An 18762-nucleotide genomic window follows, 5' to 3' on the forward strand; every position below is an offset into this window, starting at 1 on the left:
GGTTTCATTTTTATGGTTGTTACAGTCATCATCTGTGAAAGTGATTACATTTCTCTAAGGGTGTAGAATACACTGAATGTCACTGAGATCAATATTGAATCTGCAAGTAACAAAAATCTACAAAGGCTTCAAAGTTCTTCGTGACAACAATGATTTTGTCACATTTATCTCAGTTGAACTCTAAAAGGAAAAACTATGGCCAGAATGATTAGTGTCATTCCAGCTGTTAGCTGAACATGGATTTATTTTTTTAACCAGGTAAATGTTCTTCTGTGTGCAAGTGTATTGCTTTTGTCTATAGCACACACTAGGTTCTGATAGCATAATCAAGATTTTACTGGGATATGATTATGTGAGAATCTCATGCCAGTCCATATGTGTCTTTATGTAAGATGTTGCATTGCTTCACTCCCTCCCACTGAAAAAAAAATCAAGTTTTGTTAACTAGAACTAGAAGGAATGCTAGGACTCCATTCAGAGAAAGAGCTATTTAACCTGCAGCTACTCTTACATATTATGCTCTTAGCAAACAAAACAGTTTCATGCATCATGTTTTTGTTACGTTGTCTGAAAATGAGAACACTAAACACTAAAATGGTGAGTTAAAATTTAAATGGTTCAACAAATAAGCACAAAGCTTTTTAGATAGGGACTTCAAAGGGGACCATAATTATCAGAACAGTCGGGTTTACAAATGTATCAGTCGCTGTGCACTATTTGTACTCTGAAGTTGAGTAAATAAAATTCAGTGATCTCGAACAAAATTAAATCACACTGAAATCACTACTTGGTCAACTTAGAGATGTCAAAAGTCCTTTGTTTTCTTGGAGATTTTTATTTTTTTTAGAAAAGAAACCTAAAGATATTCAAACAGGGCAGAATTTAAGCTTCTTTTTTTTCAATTTGACAGTTTGCTCTGATTGTCCATTTTAGAAAATAACTTTGGAGTGTATTGAAGGCTATTGGTTTATGTTTTGTTTTAATCTAGCATTTTAGTTTGTAAATACAATGTTCAATAATAGTTCAAATGTGACCAAAATTTCTACTTGAACATTTTGATTAGACACAAAATGTGCATTCAATTTGCTGCAAGACTCAGCAGGGAACTGCAGATATAGGTTGCGTTTTAAAAGTTTACCTCAGTTTAGTAAATGTAAACTATTGTGGCTGAGAAAGTTTCTGCAGAGAAGCAAAAATTTAAATGTGGATTAAATTTTTTCAGTTAAATTCTGAGTTTGTTTTATTAGTTCTCACTAATTGCTCAATATTTAAGTTATGTGCTCTACACTAATTATAAGAATACACATGAATGACGTAAATAAAGAAAAATGTTTTGCTTGGAGGAAAGAAGTATTCAATCTGTTAATGACTTTATCTATTATCATTAGTGTTTGCATTGCTATTTATATCATTTTCTGCATTCACATTAAATAAGATTTGATCTTCTAATAATTTGTTTCATTGTTAACCAAATGATTTCTTTATATCTATTTATAAACAAATATGTGCATTGTGAATTATGCTAAATACATCTGAGGAATCACAGGTAATCTAACTTGTAATGCAAGTTAGATTACTTGCTGTGTCATATATTTACAGTTCTACTTGCCTTTTGGAAATGGTATGTATACATTTTTCTAAATATTTATAAAGTACAGTAAAGTTGAACCTCTAGTCCAGAGAATTTAAACTTGTAAAAAATAATTTTAATTACCAAAATTCATTAATATATATATTTTTTCCTCTTGTACATTTTGGAACCATAACATAGCATGTGTAACTGTCAGAGAAGTCATTGTTACTTCCACAGTAATGAATCTAGAAATAGTTCAACAACTTTTTGGCATGTAAAATATGCCAAAATTTAGGTACGTCCTCAGAAGCAAAAAAAAAAAAAAAGAAGCAAGACATGCAGTTTTTGAAAAGTACTTGATTTGCTAATTTAGAAAATGTATTGATCCACTAATTCGTCTTCTACTTGATGCAAAAGTGACAGAACATCCGGTTCTGTCAGACATGAACTCCTCCGCAATATACACAAACTCTCAGCTTAATGACCGTTTGTTGTTCGGCTTTACAAAAGGTGCATTTAGCAGCTATGACAGACGCTCTGGAGCTCTCATTTTGTAAACTGTGAAGTCATGGAGCTTCTTGAAGCCGGATGACGCCCCCCATCAACACATTTTGGCCAATGGGAGCTGAGAGGCAGAGTTGTCCTCCTGGCCGCCATTAAAAGAATTCAATCCATGTAGTGAAATAATGGAAATCTGCAGGAGCCATGGATCCAGGCAGACAAGAGCAGCCGACGAGTAGTCTCGGAGATTGTGGCGTTTAATCTGTTTTAGGTTCAGTTTTATAATGACGGGGCGACGTGGTGGTTTTAGTGTACATGAGGGCGGTGTAGCGCATTGTTTTATTGAGGCTCTGGTATGTTAGCTCGGGTGTTAGCACAGGCTAGCTGAGATCAGGGGGAGGGGAGAGTTCCTTTGCTTTGAAATTGTTTCTAGCTGACATTAGCATTAGCATACCAGGGACCAAGCTTTTGTGATGAAGTTTTTCTAGCTCATTTTTCTCCTTTCGCATGTAACTTTTCTCATGTTGGATTTTAACGCTTGTAATGTTGTGTTTGCGTTAACGTTGTCTGGCTGATCCTTCGGTATTGTGGGCTTGAGCCTAACCGGATCAGACAATACATTTCAAATAGGATTGATGAATCAAATTGCTACAAGCCTACAGTTGTCGCTCCCTGGCTGCCTGTCTAACGTTAGCTTAGCCGCCAGGCTAGCGGCGGCTAGCGCCGGTTAGAAGTTGCTGAGCGTTTCAAACGTCGCTTCGACACCCGAGTTTTACACCTATCGGCTCCTGCCCCGAAAGGCGATTGAAACAATGGACTTTAACGTTGCCGTCACGGTGTGAAAGGATGAGTTCTTGCTTTGTACCTAACGGGGCCAGTTTGGAGGACTGCCACTCCAACATCTTCTCCCTAGTAAGTCTTCGCTGCTAGCACTAGCTGCTGTGTTCCTGAGAGGCCAGAAAGCCATTTTGGCTAATAAGGCAACAAGCTTTGTAACGTCAGTTGCAGATTGGCGTGAAGGAATTACCGGGCCTGTAACTTGAAAACCGTGACCAGGCTAACTTTCATAACACGGGGGACTCCATGTTGCATCGCAGTTTTATATAAAATAGTTGTTTATGAGTGCGGAGTCGAGCTGTGTTTACAATGCAGTTAGAGGAATTTTCAGAGCTAGCTACTGTAACAGGTCGGGTCAACAGGCGAATTAACTTAAACACCCTATGCTATTTTTCTTTTCTTTTTTTTCCCTTTTTCCTTTTTTGTATAATCCTACACTTGGCTCAAATAGGTCAATTACTGTCTTAAATTGCACTCATAAACCAGCTCTTTATTATAAAGCAGTGATAAAGTTATGTTTTGAGGCCTGTTTGTGTTGTCTTAAATACTGTGAGAAATTCTCTTCCTTTTGTCTTTTTTATTGTATAAAATTAAATATATATATATATATATATATTATACATATATATGTATCTGCTTTCAGCTTACTGTAAAGGGAAATGCGCTCATGCGTAGCCATGCAGTAAACAACTGACAGTTGCCTCCAAACTGTTAAAATCCTCACTTTGTTTGCCTCCTCCTCTCAGGCTGACTTGACGGGGATAAAGTGGCGGCGTTTCGTGTGGCAGGGGCCCACTTCGTCGCCCATCCTTTTCCCGGTGACCGAGGAGGACCCCATCCTGTGCAGCTTCAGCCGATGCCTGGCAGCGGATGTGCTGAGTGTGTGGAGGAGGCACCACACCCCGGGTCGCAGGGAGCTCTGGCTCTTCTGGTGGGGGGATGACCCCAGTTTCGCTGAGCTTATCCACAATGAGCTCTCGAGTAAGTGAAATGCATCCATTTGCATGTTTTCAGCGGGATTTGGGTCGCTTATCCAACCCCCCCCTTTGGTCGCACTATATGATGTGGTCATTTTGGAATGCAGAAGTGCGTTGGTCTATAGAAGATTTTTTTTAAATCCCGTTGCATTTGCAGAGTCATTTGAAACCAAAATATGTGCCGTTGTGTAATCGGCAGTAAAGCAAACTGATTTTAACCGGTTAATTAGTCAGGCTATCTGCTGAGGTTGTCCACTTGCAGTCACTTGTAAGCCTGCCAACTCTACGTTTAAAATGGGTTTGGTTAATAAAGAGTTATGGATGGAGCTCCTTTAGAGTCCACACCATGGCTGTCTGTGTTCTTTATATGCTAAAAAACATTTCCAAACAGCAAAATTCATCTTTCTTGTAAGCAAGGGAATCGTTTGTCACCAGCTGAGGGAATCTGTCTTGGTTTATGCCTTCTTTCCGCCAGCTGATGAGGAGTGCAGACCTAGTGTCGCCAGCAAATGCTTAGCTTTCTTTTACTTAGTTTTGCTTGCATGGTATGTTTCAAACCACTATTTTTCATCCTGAAAAATGTGTAATTTTTTCCCCCACTATGAACATAATTTTTTTTGACTCCCTCAAAATAATAAAATGAACAAAATTAGGATTTATATCATAGTGAATCCCCAGATGGAAAAAGAAAGTTTGCATCGCAGGTGTTGGTTACAACCTAATGACTAAGATGACTAGTATCAACTAAATATGTTAATTACATATTTGTTTTAGTTTAATCCCATTATTTACACAAACCAATGTGATAAAAGATGAAGTGTAAGTAATTAGAAAGTATGTGCAAGTGCTTTACATTAAGACTGCATTCACACCAGCCCTGTTTCGTCCGCTTCGTTTGGCTAGAAAGTCTGGTTCATTTAGGGAGGTGTGAAAGCACAATGGAGCTTTTTTGCAGACCAAATAAACACACTCTGCCCTGCTTACAAACCGAGCTATCGGTCCTGTTTGAATGTGAATGCCAAAAGGACTGGAGATGGCACCAGAAAGCAGGAAGATGACTTTAGCGCATTGCATTCTGGGTAAATGCAACCAAAACAAACGAGCAAGTCTAACACTAGCGGGAGAAATGGCTTGTGGTTTTTTATTAGCAAACAGAGAAATCCTGCAACCGCTTAAATTTGCTTACATTTTTGGGAAGGGCGAAGTTGCGCTTGGTGTCTTCTTCAGATGTTCTCGGTGCAGCGCCCCCACAAGTGAGGGAGGGCAACAGAGATTTTTTTCAAATGGTTTGGTTTGTTTCCATACAGAGTGTGAAAGCGAACCGCAGCAGCTGAAAAATGTCACAAATGTTGCAACTTTGGTCCCTAATCAAATGGAGTCTACCAGACCCATCAGGTGTGAAAACACCATAACATATGCAGGCGCAGCCATGTGTCTAAATAGTTGAAGTTGCGAGAAAAGCAAAAGCAGACAAACGAGTGGTGCAGCAGACTTCAAATAACCCAAAACCTGAAAAAAATTTTTTCTTAAGTAAAAAAACAAAGAAATGGGGCCTACCAAGCTTTAGGTAGGCCCTAAGTTTATTTCTGCAGCTTCTTACAGTTGTTCAACTAACAAAACCTTACAGATCATCAAAATCTACATCTGCTGCTGCCTAACTAGGAGCATGTCTGTACTTTAGACCACTCTGACCTTAGAAGAGCTTTTTATTATGCAGTTATCAGATGTTCAGTCCCTGTTTGTTTTGAAACTGTAGCTCAGGATGCGCCGTCCAATCACTGGAACCAAACTCCTGACTGACATAAAGGAACAAGCGTGTATTTACTTCTCTAGGCTGTAGGGAAAGAACATGACACACACACACACACAGCAGCCTAGAGGAAAACTGCAGTAACTTTTGTGCCTATTTTTTATTTTTTTAAAGAAAATAAAAAGATGAGATCATAAAATTCATGTCGGCTAAAACCTTTGACAGATTTCTGTGGTCAAATCACAGCAACTCTTGGTTTCATCACTTTTCCTGGTTGACCCACTCATTAAGGGACACATAAGCCTGTTGTAATTGCCAGTTAATCTATTAATCCCATAATAAATTAAAATGAGCTCAATAATTTTTATTCTGATATCTTTTTAAGTTAGATTTTTGTTTACAGAGGCCTCATAATTCATCTGTGGTTTATATTTTCGTTTGAGGTTCAGTTTTATTCGAGTCCTAAAGGGCAATTAATGTTACAGCAAGTTGAAAAAAAAAAGGACATAAAAACCAGTAGTCAATCTGAATTATTGTTTTAGGTTGTGATTTATTTTGGATATTTAAGACCTTCCAGTGTTAAGTGTTCTTTACAGAGTTTTAGCCTTTGAAAGGCTGAACTTGAATTGCTATACCATTATCAATACATGAAAATTGTCTTAAAACAGCGATATTATCGCTGTATTTTGTGGGACAATTTATTGTCTGGCAAAGGGCAATTTTTATATATTTTTTTAAAATTTAGATGTTTTTGCCTTAATTACATAAACTCATGAAAATTCAACTTAAATGCGCAATCCTACACTGTACAACAGCAAGCGAATCAACACATTTCTTTCTTCTAAAAAACATTTTTTCACAAAGCTTTTATCTTTATATTATTTACATTAAAATGCTGAAGAGCATCACATTTCCAGTATTTGCCACAAAATTCTTGTGCATTGGTTTGGACAAAACCACGAGTGAAATGTTACTGTGACAGCACTACTCAGCCCATTGATATCGTCTGGTATTTATTGTTTTGTTCTTGCACATGGAGACGGACTTCCTTGTCTTGTTTTCCAGCATGAAATGTAGGTGCTTCAGTATTTGGCTTCTCTTACTGTCTTGATGTTATCAAAGTGGCTGGCACCATTAATGACACATGCATTCCACTGCATGCCTTTCAGTAGTAGTGCTGCAACAGGTTTGTTGTGCGTTTTTTCTTCTTATTCTCTTAGTTCCCATACGTAACTTAAAGCTTCGACGGCGCAGTGGTTGGTTCACGTCGACCCGTTCCCCTCTCTCTGAGGGAATCACACTACCACCTCTCCTTGGCATTACCGCGTCGCCCTCAGGGACTCTTGTCATTAATCAAACTTGTTGACTTGCAGAGCTCGTACTTGCAGGCATCACCACGGAAACAACGACAGCTCTCATTACTGTCATAACTGCAGACGGCTGTTTGTGTCTGAGTGCCAGCAGAGGAAGTGCTGATCTTCGTTGGCTGCCTTTTTTTTTCCCACAGAATTTCACTTATTGCAGTGACTTATTGTCCGGCCCGTCATCTGCCCTAATTTGTGTGTTTGTTCAATTTTGCTCAGGACTAATATTTGCAAATGATTGATCTTGAAAATTGCTCTCCGTAGAACTGCTGTGCTGGTACTTGCAGGAAAAATTCTACAATTTGTGGGAACTTTGCTCATGTTTAAACATGTTGAGTGTTTGACACTCAAGCCGTTTCATTATAAACTGGGTCAGGAGCTTATTGATAATAAAAGATCTGAGAATTTACAAAAGCCCTGTTTCTTTAAAAAGAGAAGTTTTGGACTGGATCAGGTATTAACGCCAGACAGCAGAGTTTAGCCATTACACATACAGAATGAGGGTTTTTGAGAAATCTCAGCTAAGCTTCTGAAACAGCAGTAATGCTTAACTTATCTTTGGAAGAATAACTGATCCCAGATGAAAGACTACCAAGACTTTTTTTTTCTTTTCTATAGTGTTTAAATCTATTACTAAAATTTAAATACAAAGAATAGACACGCTCAGTTCAAAGGTTTGTAGTCTGTTTTCTAATCTCAAATTTTGTTTTCTATTCATGACTTCATTTTTCTTCTGATTTCCTGTTATAAAAGATGAATATTTATGTTTGAAGCAAAAGCAGCATCACACAACGGAGCTCTATCTGTGCAAACATGCATGCAGTTATTTAAAAAAGTATTTGTTTTTGCTATTAAGGAGAGTTCAATTTGAATATATCAATGGGGATAGATGGCTACATTCAGACCCAAAACTGCTAAATACAAGTTTGCAACAACAGCCTATAAAGGGGGGAAAAATAAATAAATCTTTGCTCTCATAAGTAGAGATAAGAGAGATTTCTAGACGCTCAAAAGGATAAAACAGACCATTTGATATTTAGCTTTCCTGTTAGCTACAGAAGTGTAGTCCAGGTCAATTTACTGTTTTGTAATTTTGAGATCATGTCCCTGAAGTGGGTATGAATTGGCATGAGGTGGCTGGCGGTTTCCTTGTGTAGATGTAAAAGTACAGATTTGCAAGGCAGTGAAATGACTGACACCTGCTTAAGTCTAGCTTTCCGTTGTGGCAGGCTGAGGAAATGGGCCCTCAGTTTCCATTTTAAGTAACCTTTCACGCCTTTTGTGACTTTGTGAAAAACCTCACAGAAACTGAAAATAGCTCATTCTGAGTCGTCTACTCACTGTAACAACTTCTACACCAAAGAGTGTTGCAGCCAGTGAGACCTATTAGCACTTAGGTACTGTGTGTTCACCGATGGACTGATCAGATTTTTGAGTTTCATACCAAACGCTCTCCGGTCAAAGCAGGTCCAGTTGAAAATAATCAATTTCTGGTTCACAGCTGTTTTCTTGGCACATTACCAAATCTTTTCACACGTGGAATTGCCTTAGTGGTCCCATTTAGTTTGCAAACTGAATAATGTCGGCACGTTTCTGACATATGTTGCTCATCCCTGTTTACGTTTAACGTCAGGCACTTCGTTGGACTCGTGACTTAATGCCCGTGTCTTGTTTCAGGCGAGGAGAATGGCGAGTGGGAGAGCGGCCTGTCCTACGAGTGCCGGACGCTCCTCTTCAAAGCCATTCACAACCTGCTGGAGCGCTGCCTCATGAACCGCGGCTTTGTTCGCATCGGCAAGTGGTTCGTCAAGCCATACCAAAAGGAGGAGAAGATCATCAATAAGAGGTAGGCTTCAATCAAATCCAGCAGTGGCTCAAAAAAAAAAAAAAAAAGGTGCCGAGACCGAGAGCACAGATGAGTCAAATTCTGCTTTATGAAAAATGTCTCAGGCAAAAGCACATTTGAGTGTTGGGTTAAGAAAAAAATGCATGTGCAGGTTTTATTCAAAAGGAAGAACTCAAAAGGGTTATAGGTCAAATATGTCTTAAGAGTTTGCTTTTAACATAGTTTCTCTGCGAAGGACCTTTTCACAGTCATTAGACATTTCATGTAAAAATTTCCAACTTTTTAAAGGGGCAGTGTTATGTGCTTTTCAGGCACATGGTAACATTTTATTGTACAATAAAGTAATTATGTAAACTTCAGTTTTTATAAAAATGTTGCGTACATCAAATATTGCTTAAAATAATTCCTGGTCTTTTTGAAAGGAAGTTACCACAACATTGCTCCTTTATTAACCCTTTAACAGCATTTTTTTTTACCAGCGTTTCACTGAGAAATGGTTTATATGACGAGCTCAGCAGATGTGCAGTTTAACGAGGTATTTTCTAATTGCTGTTGGCTAGTCTAAAGGAGCCGAGTTGGGGTTTGAGGTGCTTTGTGAGGCAGAAGCTTGGCAACTGGAGTTATGTTTTTGCAGTCATGCCAAATTTTAGTCTGTGCTTTCTGTTTGGGTATTATTTCAGATTTTCAGCATGCAAGACTCTGCTAATGTTTTGTTTGTTTTTTTTTATGGAAAAGTTGCATTTTTTTTTCTTAAGACTGTTAAGTTTCTCATACATGTGTCAGAAAGAGATGTGTGTTTATAGGTGCTGCAGAGGGAAGTTTTTCTGAGCAGATGTTGTGAAAGTTGTGGTTGAAAGTTAGCTCAACAGTCGGTGGCCTTTCACATCCTTTTAATTATTAAAAATTCTCTTTTGGGATTCAGCTGGAGACGTGCTGCTGAAACTGGCATGGCTATTATTAGAATGTTGGTTTCTAGCTATGAGACTTCACCTTACAAAAACGGCAAAGATTAATGCAAAACTTCATGTCCTAGTCAAATACGAGGAGAGGTTTCCAGGTGTCTGTGGCTCCCCTGCATCTTTCAGTTAACACTAATATATATCTGACCAGCTGTATTTTAGGGAGACATGTAACTTTTTTTTTTAAAGTTGTGGAATTTTCTAGAGTTGGAATGATTTTCTTTTTTTGTTTGTTTTCTTCTTCTTTTTTTGTGGTCAAATTAAAGGGGAAATACTGTATATAGAGTGTCACCCAATAGGCTTTTTTTGCTGGTTTTGGAGGTACACCACATAGCTTTTATTTGGCCAATACTGATTTTCAGGTTTGTTCTTGGCTTTACCAATTGTAATTTTTGACTGGATTCTGATTATGCTTAGTTTTTCTTCTTTTCTTTGTTCAAGTGACTAAAAGACCTAAAAAGAAAAAGTGTTGCATAGAAGTATTAGTTTTAAATCCAGCTCAGAATGAGGAAATTACCAGATTAAGCCATTAATGTGCCATAGCATTAAACCCAAGTATGTGTGTCAAAGTTCTTGGTGTTGGGTGATGCATTTGTAAACAAAAGATGGGAGTTTCTAGTTCTGGATCTTTTTTGATGCTTTTATACAAACAAGTTTTAAGGTTTTGTTTGAGAGTCTACAGCACCCACTCTAAAATAATAATAAGAGATTCTGTTTGATTTCTGAGTTCAGATTTTTCTTGATGGCTTTCACAGATGTCAGAATGCTAGCTTGAATGTCTATTGTCTCCCAAATGTCTTGTTGTTTCTTAGGTGAACAAATGTTATATACGCTTATTTTTATTGCTTTATTGGTGCGTTTAATAAGAGATTATGTCTTGTAAGTCAAGATTAGATTTATTTCAGTTTCTGAATTTGGGGTTAGTTTAACTTGATTCACATTTCCAACTGGCTTTATCATAAATCTAAAATGGTTTTAGTTGATTTACATATCACTATGTGAATGTATTCGAGGTTCCTGAGATCCTTCTAAGGTCAAACGTCAAGTCAGTTTTCTTCAACCAACCATTTCAAAGTGCTTTACGTCATGAAAACATCATACAGTCACTGAACGAGCAATAAACCTTACATTTTGTCAAATGCCGTCATCAAAATCTTCTGTTTGTCATAAAAGCAAAAGCTTGAAGCAAATAAAAAGTGTACAAGCAGCTAGATGATCTGAAATAGTTATGCAGAGCTGTTTTTTTTTTTTTAGTGTCTGCTCTCAAACAAGGGCCAGGGGAGCCCTAGAGTTTCCTGACGAGCTAATTTGAGCCCTCCGTTTTGGCTGGGCTCATGTGACTCGTGTGTTTGAAGCGCGGCCCGTCGCTCCGGCTCCATCTGGCAGCTCTCTCTTTGATTTCAGGGATGTGTTTCAGCAGCTATTTCAAAGAGCCGCTGCGTATAAGAGAGTGTGATTTACCATTCACTTGTGATCACCTTTAAGAGCCTTTTACTTTTTCTTTTTTTTTTCCCCTCCTCCTCTCTATTTAAAGCGATCACAACACACTTACACCAACTCTTCAACAAGCACGCAGCGGCTCCTTTTCACAGAAGTGTGTTTGTGTGTTAGCCTCGCTGTCGCCGGCCCTCTCTAGCTGGTAAACACACGAGTCTTTGGAAAATGCTGAGTGGGCACTGTGGTTTTACCGCAGCCGTGTCAACAAATACTATTTCAGTGCATTTTCTAGATTTCTAGACGGTTAGGAAGTACACATGTAATATTTAAGGCTTACAATCACTTCCCATGTTTATTTTTGGCTCATTTCTGCAGGAAGATTTGGTGAATAATTTAAGCTAGTGTGGGGAGTTATTCAGGCTTCGAATTGAGAACAAGTCGGTCTCATTACCTTTAGCATCAAGGTGTTTAATACGCAGATTTAAGTCATTTAAATTAACGAAACAGTTATTTTATTTTACATTATTCCTTGAGGCCTGGCTTGCCGATCCAGATTGTGACCAATTCTCCTTTTTTTTTTCTCTCCTAAATCCTATAAATGTCCTTTGATAGAAGTTGTAGTTTTAAATCCAAGAGATAAATACCTTGCAAGATGTTGTATAATTTTGTACTTCTATAATAGTTCCTGACTTTTTTTTAAACCAATTTTATTCAATTTTAATCTGTTTGACATTTTTATAGACCAAGAATAGTAGGTCTTAGTTTGAAATTATTTAAAGAGTAAACGAGTAGTTATTTGGCCTGCCAGTCATCCTTCAGAGGCTATGATTAAAATTAATTCTTAATTACAATCTCTAGACAATTAATACACTACTAACATTAATCCAATCCAAAAACAAGCGAGCAAGCCTTCATTTATATACTTTTCAAATTAGAATTTCCCGATGAAGTGAGTGACAATTAGATGTTTAGCTTCTGGTCCCTTGGTCAGAGAACTGATGTTTCGCATATTTGTTGGCTCACATTTCTAAATGTTTTGTTGTTTCCCTTTGCAGCGAGCACCTGTCCTGCGCCTTCACTTTCTTCGTCCATGGCGACAGCAATGTCTGCACGAGCGTGGAGATTGCCCAACATCAGCCTCTTCAGAGACTCGGCGAGGAGCATCTCAGCCTCGCCCAACAGAGCTCCAGCCCCCTGCAAGGTGGGAGCAGAGTCAAAAGTTTCTTATTTACATGTGGTTAGCACATCGTCCGGAAAAGTTTGGAAGTTAAGTTTAATATTCTGAAGTAATGAATCTTTTTTTGGAAATACAAATCAGAATTCTTAAGTTTTAAGGGTCCCATTTTTCGGTCAGTTGATTATCATACAGAAATCCCAAAAAATAATTTACTTTTTTTTTTTTTTTTGCTCTTTCTACATGTCGTGAAGACATTACAAGTTCAAGTTCATAAAATCTCTTTTGAATGCTTTGAGTGTTTTTAAAGGTTTTAAAAGTAGCTAAAGTTTAAAGTGCATTAAAGTCCTGCTTTGCCAAATGAAATCACTAACTTTTTGTTTTTTAACAGAAGTATGCTACATTTGCAACTTATAAAATTAGTCTTGCTGTTTTTTCTTTTTGTTTTTTAATTTATGTAGATTTTAGTAATATTTCTGAGAAGAAATTATTGAAGTTTACCTGTTTAAAAAAAAATTCCAACCAGTTTAAAAATATATAATCAGAATTAATTGAATTCAATCTTAAATATTGTTTTATATTGACTTAAGTAGGCCGTTTACCTCATTGCAGAATCTGCTAAAATGTTCAAATTCATTTCAAAATGAACTACCTCTCAAATGAGAATTAGACACATTGTGTTATTTTGATATTTGTGGCAATAATAAACCCCAACTGCGTCAATATTTTGTACACAAAAATCCAGGATGTTGCAAAACTTCTGGGAAGCATCTAGAAATTTGGATCTGAAGTGAAATATGTCATTTCACAATGAAAATTTTAAAGGGGACGTTGGATCTTAAATGTGTTGTGAATGTTCGCCCCCGCAGTCATCCTCAGCCCGTACGGCCTGAACGGGACGCTCACCAGTCAAGCTTTCAAGATGTCAGATCACCCAACGCAGAAGCTCATAGAGGAGTGGAGGCAGTTTTATCCCATCTGCCCCAATCTGAAGGAGGTCCCGGAAGAAAAGATGGAGGATGCAGACTGGGAGGATGACTCCCTGGCTGCTGTGGAGGTTCTTGTCGGTAAGGTTTTAGAATTACTTTATAAGGCGCCGATGGGCGGCAGGAATGCAAGCAGGTAAGACGCAGAAAATCTTTTTACAGTGACTTAATTTTTTTGTAAAGACTAAAACAGTTGGAGAAGAAATTTGAAAATAATTTTGTTCAAACTTGGACTTTTTAACACAACTTTAAGAAAATCAAATGATGTTGATGGATGACGTAACTCCATTCAAGCACCTTACATCAGTAAGTTTTAAAGTTTTTCTTTCTTTCTTTTACAAAGTTCTTTAAATGTGCTTGCTTCCAGCCGGAGTCAGGATGGTGTATCCCTCCTGCCTGGTGCTGCTCCCCCTGTCGGACCTCCCCGCCGTGGTCCCTCAGGGCTCGGCCAACACCCCGGGAATGCAGAGTGGCGCTCACCAGGGTCAGGCAGCTCACAGAGACTCGGCCATGTCCTCGGTCACTCTCACTCCTCCCACGTCGCCAGAAGAAGCCCACACAGGTTCGGTTCACTTCTCAATCTTATAGATGCGTTGCAATGTGACGTCACGTGTGCGCAATCACACTGGAGGCCAAAAACGCTGCTCTGTGACGATGACTAGCATTGGGTTTTAGCTGTCAAGTTGTCAAAGTAACGTGCTAAATTTTAAATGTACGCGTGATTTATAAAAGAAAAAGGGACACACTAATTGTCTACTAATTGTCAACTTTACAACAACTAGATAAGGTCAGGAAAAAGTTTTAATTGAGGGAAAAAAATAGCGAAGAAGAGGGAAGCAATGCTAGCTTGACTCTGATGACCGTAACCATGCTGTGGAATTTGGTGTGTTTTGGTTCAGTTAAAGAATAAAAAGGCAACCCACACATCAACTCTGACAGATCATCAGTAGAGCAGGTATTTAAATGATCTAATCAACCACCCATGTGTTCAAACAATCACTTAAGAATCGCAAAATAAACATCAGTCCTGAAAACGTGAGACTGTAATGGACTAAATGTTCCTTTTGTGTGGAAAATATTTCTGGTTTTTGGCGTTGAATCCTGATGCACTAGTGGAGCTGGTGTCAGTCAGTTGCTATGGCAACGGGTCAGTATGTAGCAAAGAGCAAGAAAAAAAGAATACGAGAGGTTTTGACTTATTTCTGCATTATTTTTCCTTTAAAAAATTTTGTTTTAGAGGTCGTTTTGCTTTTGCAACGCTTCTATAAGCTTTTTCTAATCTAAATTCCTTCAGGTTAACGTTGTTGCCCTTATGTTTTCTGTTTTGTTTTTTTGTTTTTTTTTTTTTTCTTTTCCTTCCACTAGACTATCAGCCGGCCCAGAGATGGCTGAAGATGTCTTCAGGGTCTGATTGCTACAGCTCTAACAACACTCTCCACGGCGGAAAAATCCCCCGCAGGCTTTCCAGCCAGATGGTGGAAACCGTGTGGCAGGAGTACAACATAAACCGAGCAGGGAACAAGTACGTTTTCTTGCCATCCTTTTCTGTAAAGGGAACAGAACTGATTTATTTTCCTTTTGTCCCGACTTTGCTGAAAATGTGGCTTCTCTCCGATTACCAGGAGGAAGTTTACAACCTTGACGAACGGAGCCTGCGAGGAGGAGCCGGACAGAAGCAGACTCTGGGATTTTGTGGAACCGACTCACAGGCCATCGTGCAACTGCTCAAGGTAGGGAAAACATTTACCTCTCGCCATTTATTTATTAATTTAAAACAGAGGTACCGTTTAGCCTTCCTGTTGAACGTTTTGGATTTTTCTCTTACAGCCTGAATGCTCGCTTGTGTAAAAATCATACCATTTTAAATATTAAGCTTTTAGTTACTGCTGAAACAAGTAATCGTGATAATCGATTATTGAAAAAAAATCTGTAAAACAAAATTTAAAAATAAAAAAATTTAACACTTGTGAAATTTTGTGTTATTCCTTTTCTCTTTTTTTGGCCAAACAATTCTTATTTTTTGTTTTAAAAAATAATTATTTTTTCATGTTTTAATGTGTTTCCAATATTGTATAAAATAAGTTTAAGTGGTTAAATGAAAATCTGCAGAATGCCCCAATTTTTTTTTATTTTTAATTTTTTTATCCGATTGTCAGAATTATTAATTACAAAAATAATTGTTAGTTTGCAGGTCTAGATTTACTTTTCGACCCTCAGTAACGACATCTAGACTAAGCACTGTAGGTTTTTTGGTGCTTTTATTGATCAGAAAAAGGTTGTAACTTTTAGTTTCCACCTGGCTACTTATTAGTTGTTTAAGGTTAAAGTTGTTCTGTTCTGGTCAACCATAAATAAACTATTGGTTTTTTTTGTGTGTTTTTTTTCTACACAGGCCTAAAAACCAGAAGCAGCGATCCAGCAGCACCTCAGGATACCCGCCGTCTTCGGGCCAGCCACCTCAGCCCGCCGCCAAGCACAAGCTGGGTGAGAAGCTGGAGAAGGGCGAGAAGCAGCAACGGAGACCGCAGACGCCCTTCCACCACCGCAACTCAGTGAGTGAGGAGCAGTCCATGGAGACGCAGACCCAGAGACTTTGCCCAAGGCCGCAGGAGGAGGGCTCGTATCCCAGCTTGCACCACGCGGACACGGCGCCGCCCAAAGCCCCCTCCCTGCACGCGCACGGCCCTCCCGCGGACCTCGTCGGCTCTCCGCCGCCCCCTCCTCTCAGCCCGCGTCCCTGCGACCACGTCGATGGCGAGCTGACGCCGAGCGGCGCCAAGAATTCCTCTACGCCCATCCACCAGGCGTTCTATCCGCCCTCCGTGGAGCCCTGCCTGATGCCTCAGAAGGGCTCGACGGAGGAGCCGCAGCCGGACAGCGCGGCCTATCCCTCAAACTACAACGAGACGTTGGAGCCCACGCTGTTTACTGGTTCGGCGATAAAACCCGGAGAAGACTCCACTCACAACCCCTGGAAGTACTTCAACCTGCCCAGAAAGAAAGCCTCCAGCTTCTTGACGCCACAGTTACCAGTGGATAAAATACGAGATGATTCGTCAGGAGGTTCGGAAACGGTGGTGTCTGTCACGGAGTAAGCCTTACTACTACTACTTCTTCTTTTGATGCGCATTAAAACAGATCAAAACAGAGAGTTGGTGCATCCTTAAAGAGTCTTAAATCAACTCGTACATCTAAAATTAAGGCTTTAAAATGTCCTGGATTACTAAAACAAATTAACTTATTAAATGTGTTGTTGCAGGGCTATTTAATCTCACATATTCTCGAATACGTAGAGAGCCATACGCAGTGTGAGAAGCACAAAGCTGCTGCCAAGATCCACAAATACACCCCAGAAATGTCAATTTTTGCTATTCTTGATTCTAATCCAGGATCATCGCCCCAACCATTCCCCATATTTGTTTTTTTAATTTTTTTATCTTAAATTTAACTCTTTGGCATTAAAAGGTCTTAAATGCGACTTGCTGAAACTTGCAGAAGGCCTGTGCTGATCCTACCTGTTCCTCTCTTCTCAGGCTGATGTGCAACTCCTCGCGTCCCCTCAAAGTGTCGCAGGAGCTGGTCAGGACCTACGCTCAGCGGAGGAACAGCCACCTCGGCTCCTCTGCGGGTGACGGAGAGCACGGCGACGAGTCCGACCCGTACGCCTTTGTAGACGGAGACGACGAGTTCAGGATTACGGAGAAGAGGGACAAGAACGGACCTGAGAAGGACGGCAACAAGAAGCAGAAGGTGGGTCCATCAATCTATCTGGTTTATTGGAGGATGCACCGATCTGAAAATTTGGGCCAATATCAATAACCGGTATTTGCTGATATCATATTTAGGTGTTTTACTACCCTTTTGAAACCTTGATGAAAATGACCCGTCTTCACCACTGCTTTTCTGCTATAAACTACCCACAATCCTTTGCTGCATCACTATCACTATCGTATTACAGAGCAAATACGACATCACTAACCTCCACTCTGCCTCCAGAAGCAAACGGAAATAAATATCAGTCCGGTTTTATGTTAAAGCTATTAATGTGAACCGATACCGATGTTGGTTTTGATATATCGTGCATCTTAATCTGTTGTCATGGATATCTGCTATCATTAGCTGACACAGTGGGATTTTCAACAGACTCTGTGAATGACAGGTGTAAACTTTGATGTGCAGATTTAGTCATAACACATTATGAAAGTATACAAATTATAACAAACGTAAAGATAATAAATTAATGGTTTATCAGCCTGCATCGATGTTGGCAAGTTGAATCATTCTCATGATTTTTTTTTTTCTTCTTTTTTTGGATTCAGTTGGACGATGGAGGAACGGCGGCGACTTCAGATGGTGAGAGAGAATCCTACAACTGAACATTCACCTAAATGAGGTGTTCAGATTGTCCTTGCTTAACGTCTCCCTGCAATCTGTTCCACTTTGCAGACGGTCAGGGCCAGTCGAGCTGCAAACCTTCGGCCTCGACCAGCCTCATTCACGAGAAGGACCTGGTCGTGTCCCTGAGCGACCTAGAAAAAATGTTCAACTCTGACGAAGACGAGCAAGAGGTGAGTTGGAGGAAGCGCTCCTCCGCTCCAGAATGCCATTTTAAATCTCTTGATGCTTGTCGGTGAGAAAAAAAACCAACTGTGGTTTTCTTTCAGCCTGGATCCAAAAGAGCCGGAGCCGGTAACGACGACAAGACCAGCCTTAAAGAACCCAAACCAGAACGCCTGGATCCCTTGTCGTCGTGTATGTAGACGAGCCGTTCAGAGCTTTTTGTTCACGTTTAGTTGTGGTGCTACAACCAACTTTAATGCACAGCATTGGGATTTTGTGTGAGAAACTATTATAAGTTATTTTCCAATTGGAAAGCAGAAGGAAAATCGCTTGTGGTTAAAAAAATAAAAATAAATGGGGACGGGGGAAATCAGATTTTGAACAGATAGTATTTTATTTACGGTAAAACAATAAAAGGGGATGAATACAAATTGTTAAGGGATCTCTGCTTTGGTAAAGCTAAGACGATTGCATGAGATCCCAATAAAGCGCATTAAAGTTTGCTTGTAATGGGGGGGGGGTTGTAAATGTCATATCGATCATCGTGCATCGCCCCGCTGTCGTTTTTACTCATTAATGTCTTCACTTGTGTGGGTTCAGCAGACCTCATGATGATGTATCCCACCCCACCCTCTCTGGATCAAAACGGCTACTCCCCCGGGAACTCCGGGACCAAGGACGGCCTGGAGACGGGCGCAGGTCTTGCCCTGCTGGACAGCAGCCAGCTCAGCAGCCACTTCAAGATCGAGGTGGAGGAGGGGTTCTGCAGCCCCAAGCCGTCTGAGATAAAGGTGCCGC

The 18762-nt window shown here is 39.6% G+C and overlaps 1 protein-coding gene across 2 annotated transcripts in view; it reads left to right on the forward strand.

Moving 5' to 3' along the window:
* Positions 1-2195: 2195 nt before the first annotated feature.
* LOC106913958 (mediator of RNA polymerase II transcription subunit 13-like) overlaps positions 2196-18762 on the forward strand; it is a 28140-nt gene continuing 11573 nt past the window's right edge. Inside the window, exons 1-14 of one of the 2 annotated variants that reach the window (XM_014980421.2) lie at positions 2196-2986; positions 3658-3892; positions 8680-8848; positions 12300-12445; positions 13288-13485; positions 13772-13966; positions 14770-14926; positions 15027-15134; positions 15797-16495; positions 16938-17154; positions 17724-17757; positions 17851-17972; positions 18069-18156; positions 18565-18755. In XM_014980421.2, the coding sequence (XP_014835907.2) occupies positions 2921-2986; positions 3658-3892; positions 8680-8848; positions 12300-12445; positions 13288-13485; positions 13772-13966; positions 14770-14926; positions 15027-15134; positions 15797-16495; positions 16938-17154; positions 17724-17757; positions 17851-17972; positions 18069-18156; positions 18565-18755 (2625 nt within the window). In that variant the 5' untranslated portion in view covers positions 2196-2920. The remainder of the gene's footprint in view (positions 2987-3657; positions 3893-8679; positions 8849-12299; positions 12446-13287; positions 13486-13771; positions 13967-14769; positions 14927-15026; positions 15135-15796; positions 16496-16937; positions 17155-17723; positions 17758-17850; positions 17973-18068; positions 18157-18564; positions 18756-18762) is intronic. The other variant, XM_014980422.2, reaches the window with a different exon arrangement.

Source organism: Poecilia mexicana, unplaced genomic scaffold, assembly GCF_051168715.1.
Source record: "Poecilia mexicana isolate PSO_F unplaced genomic scaffold, ASM5116871v1 scaffold_13, whole genome shotgun sequence".
Taxonomy (NCBI): Eukaryota; Metazoa; Chordata; class Actinopteri; order Cyprinodontiformes; family Poeciliidae; genus Poecilia; species Poecilia mexicana.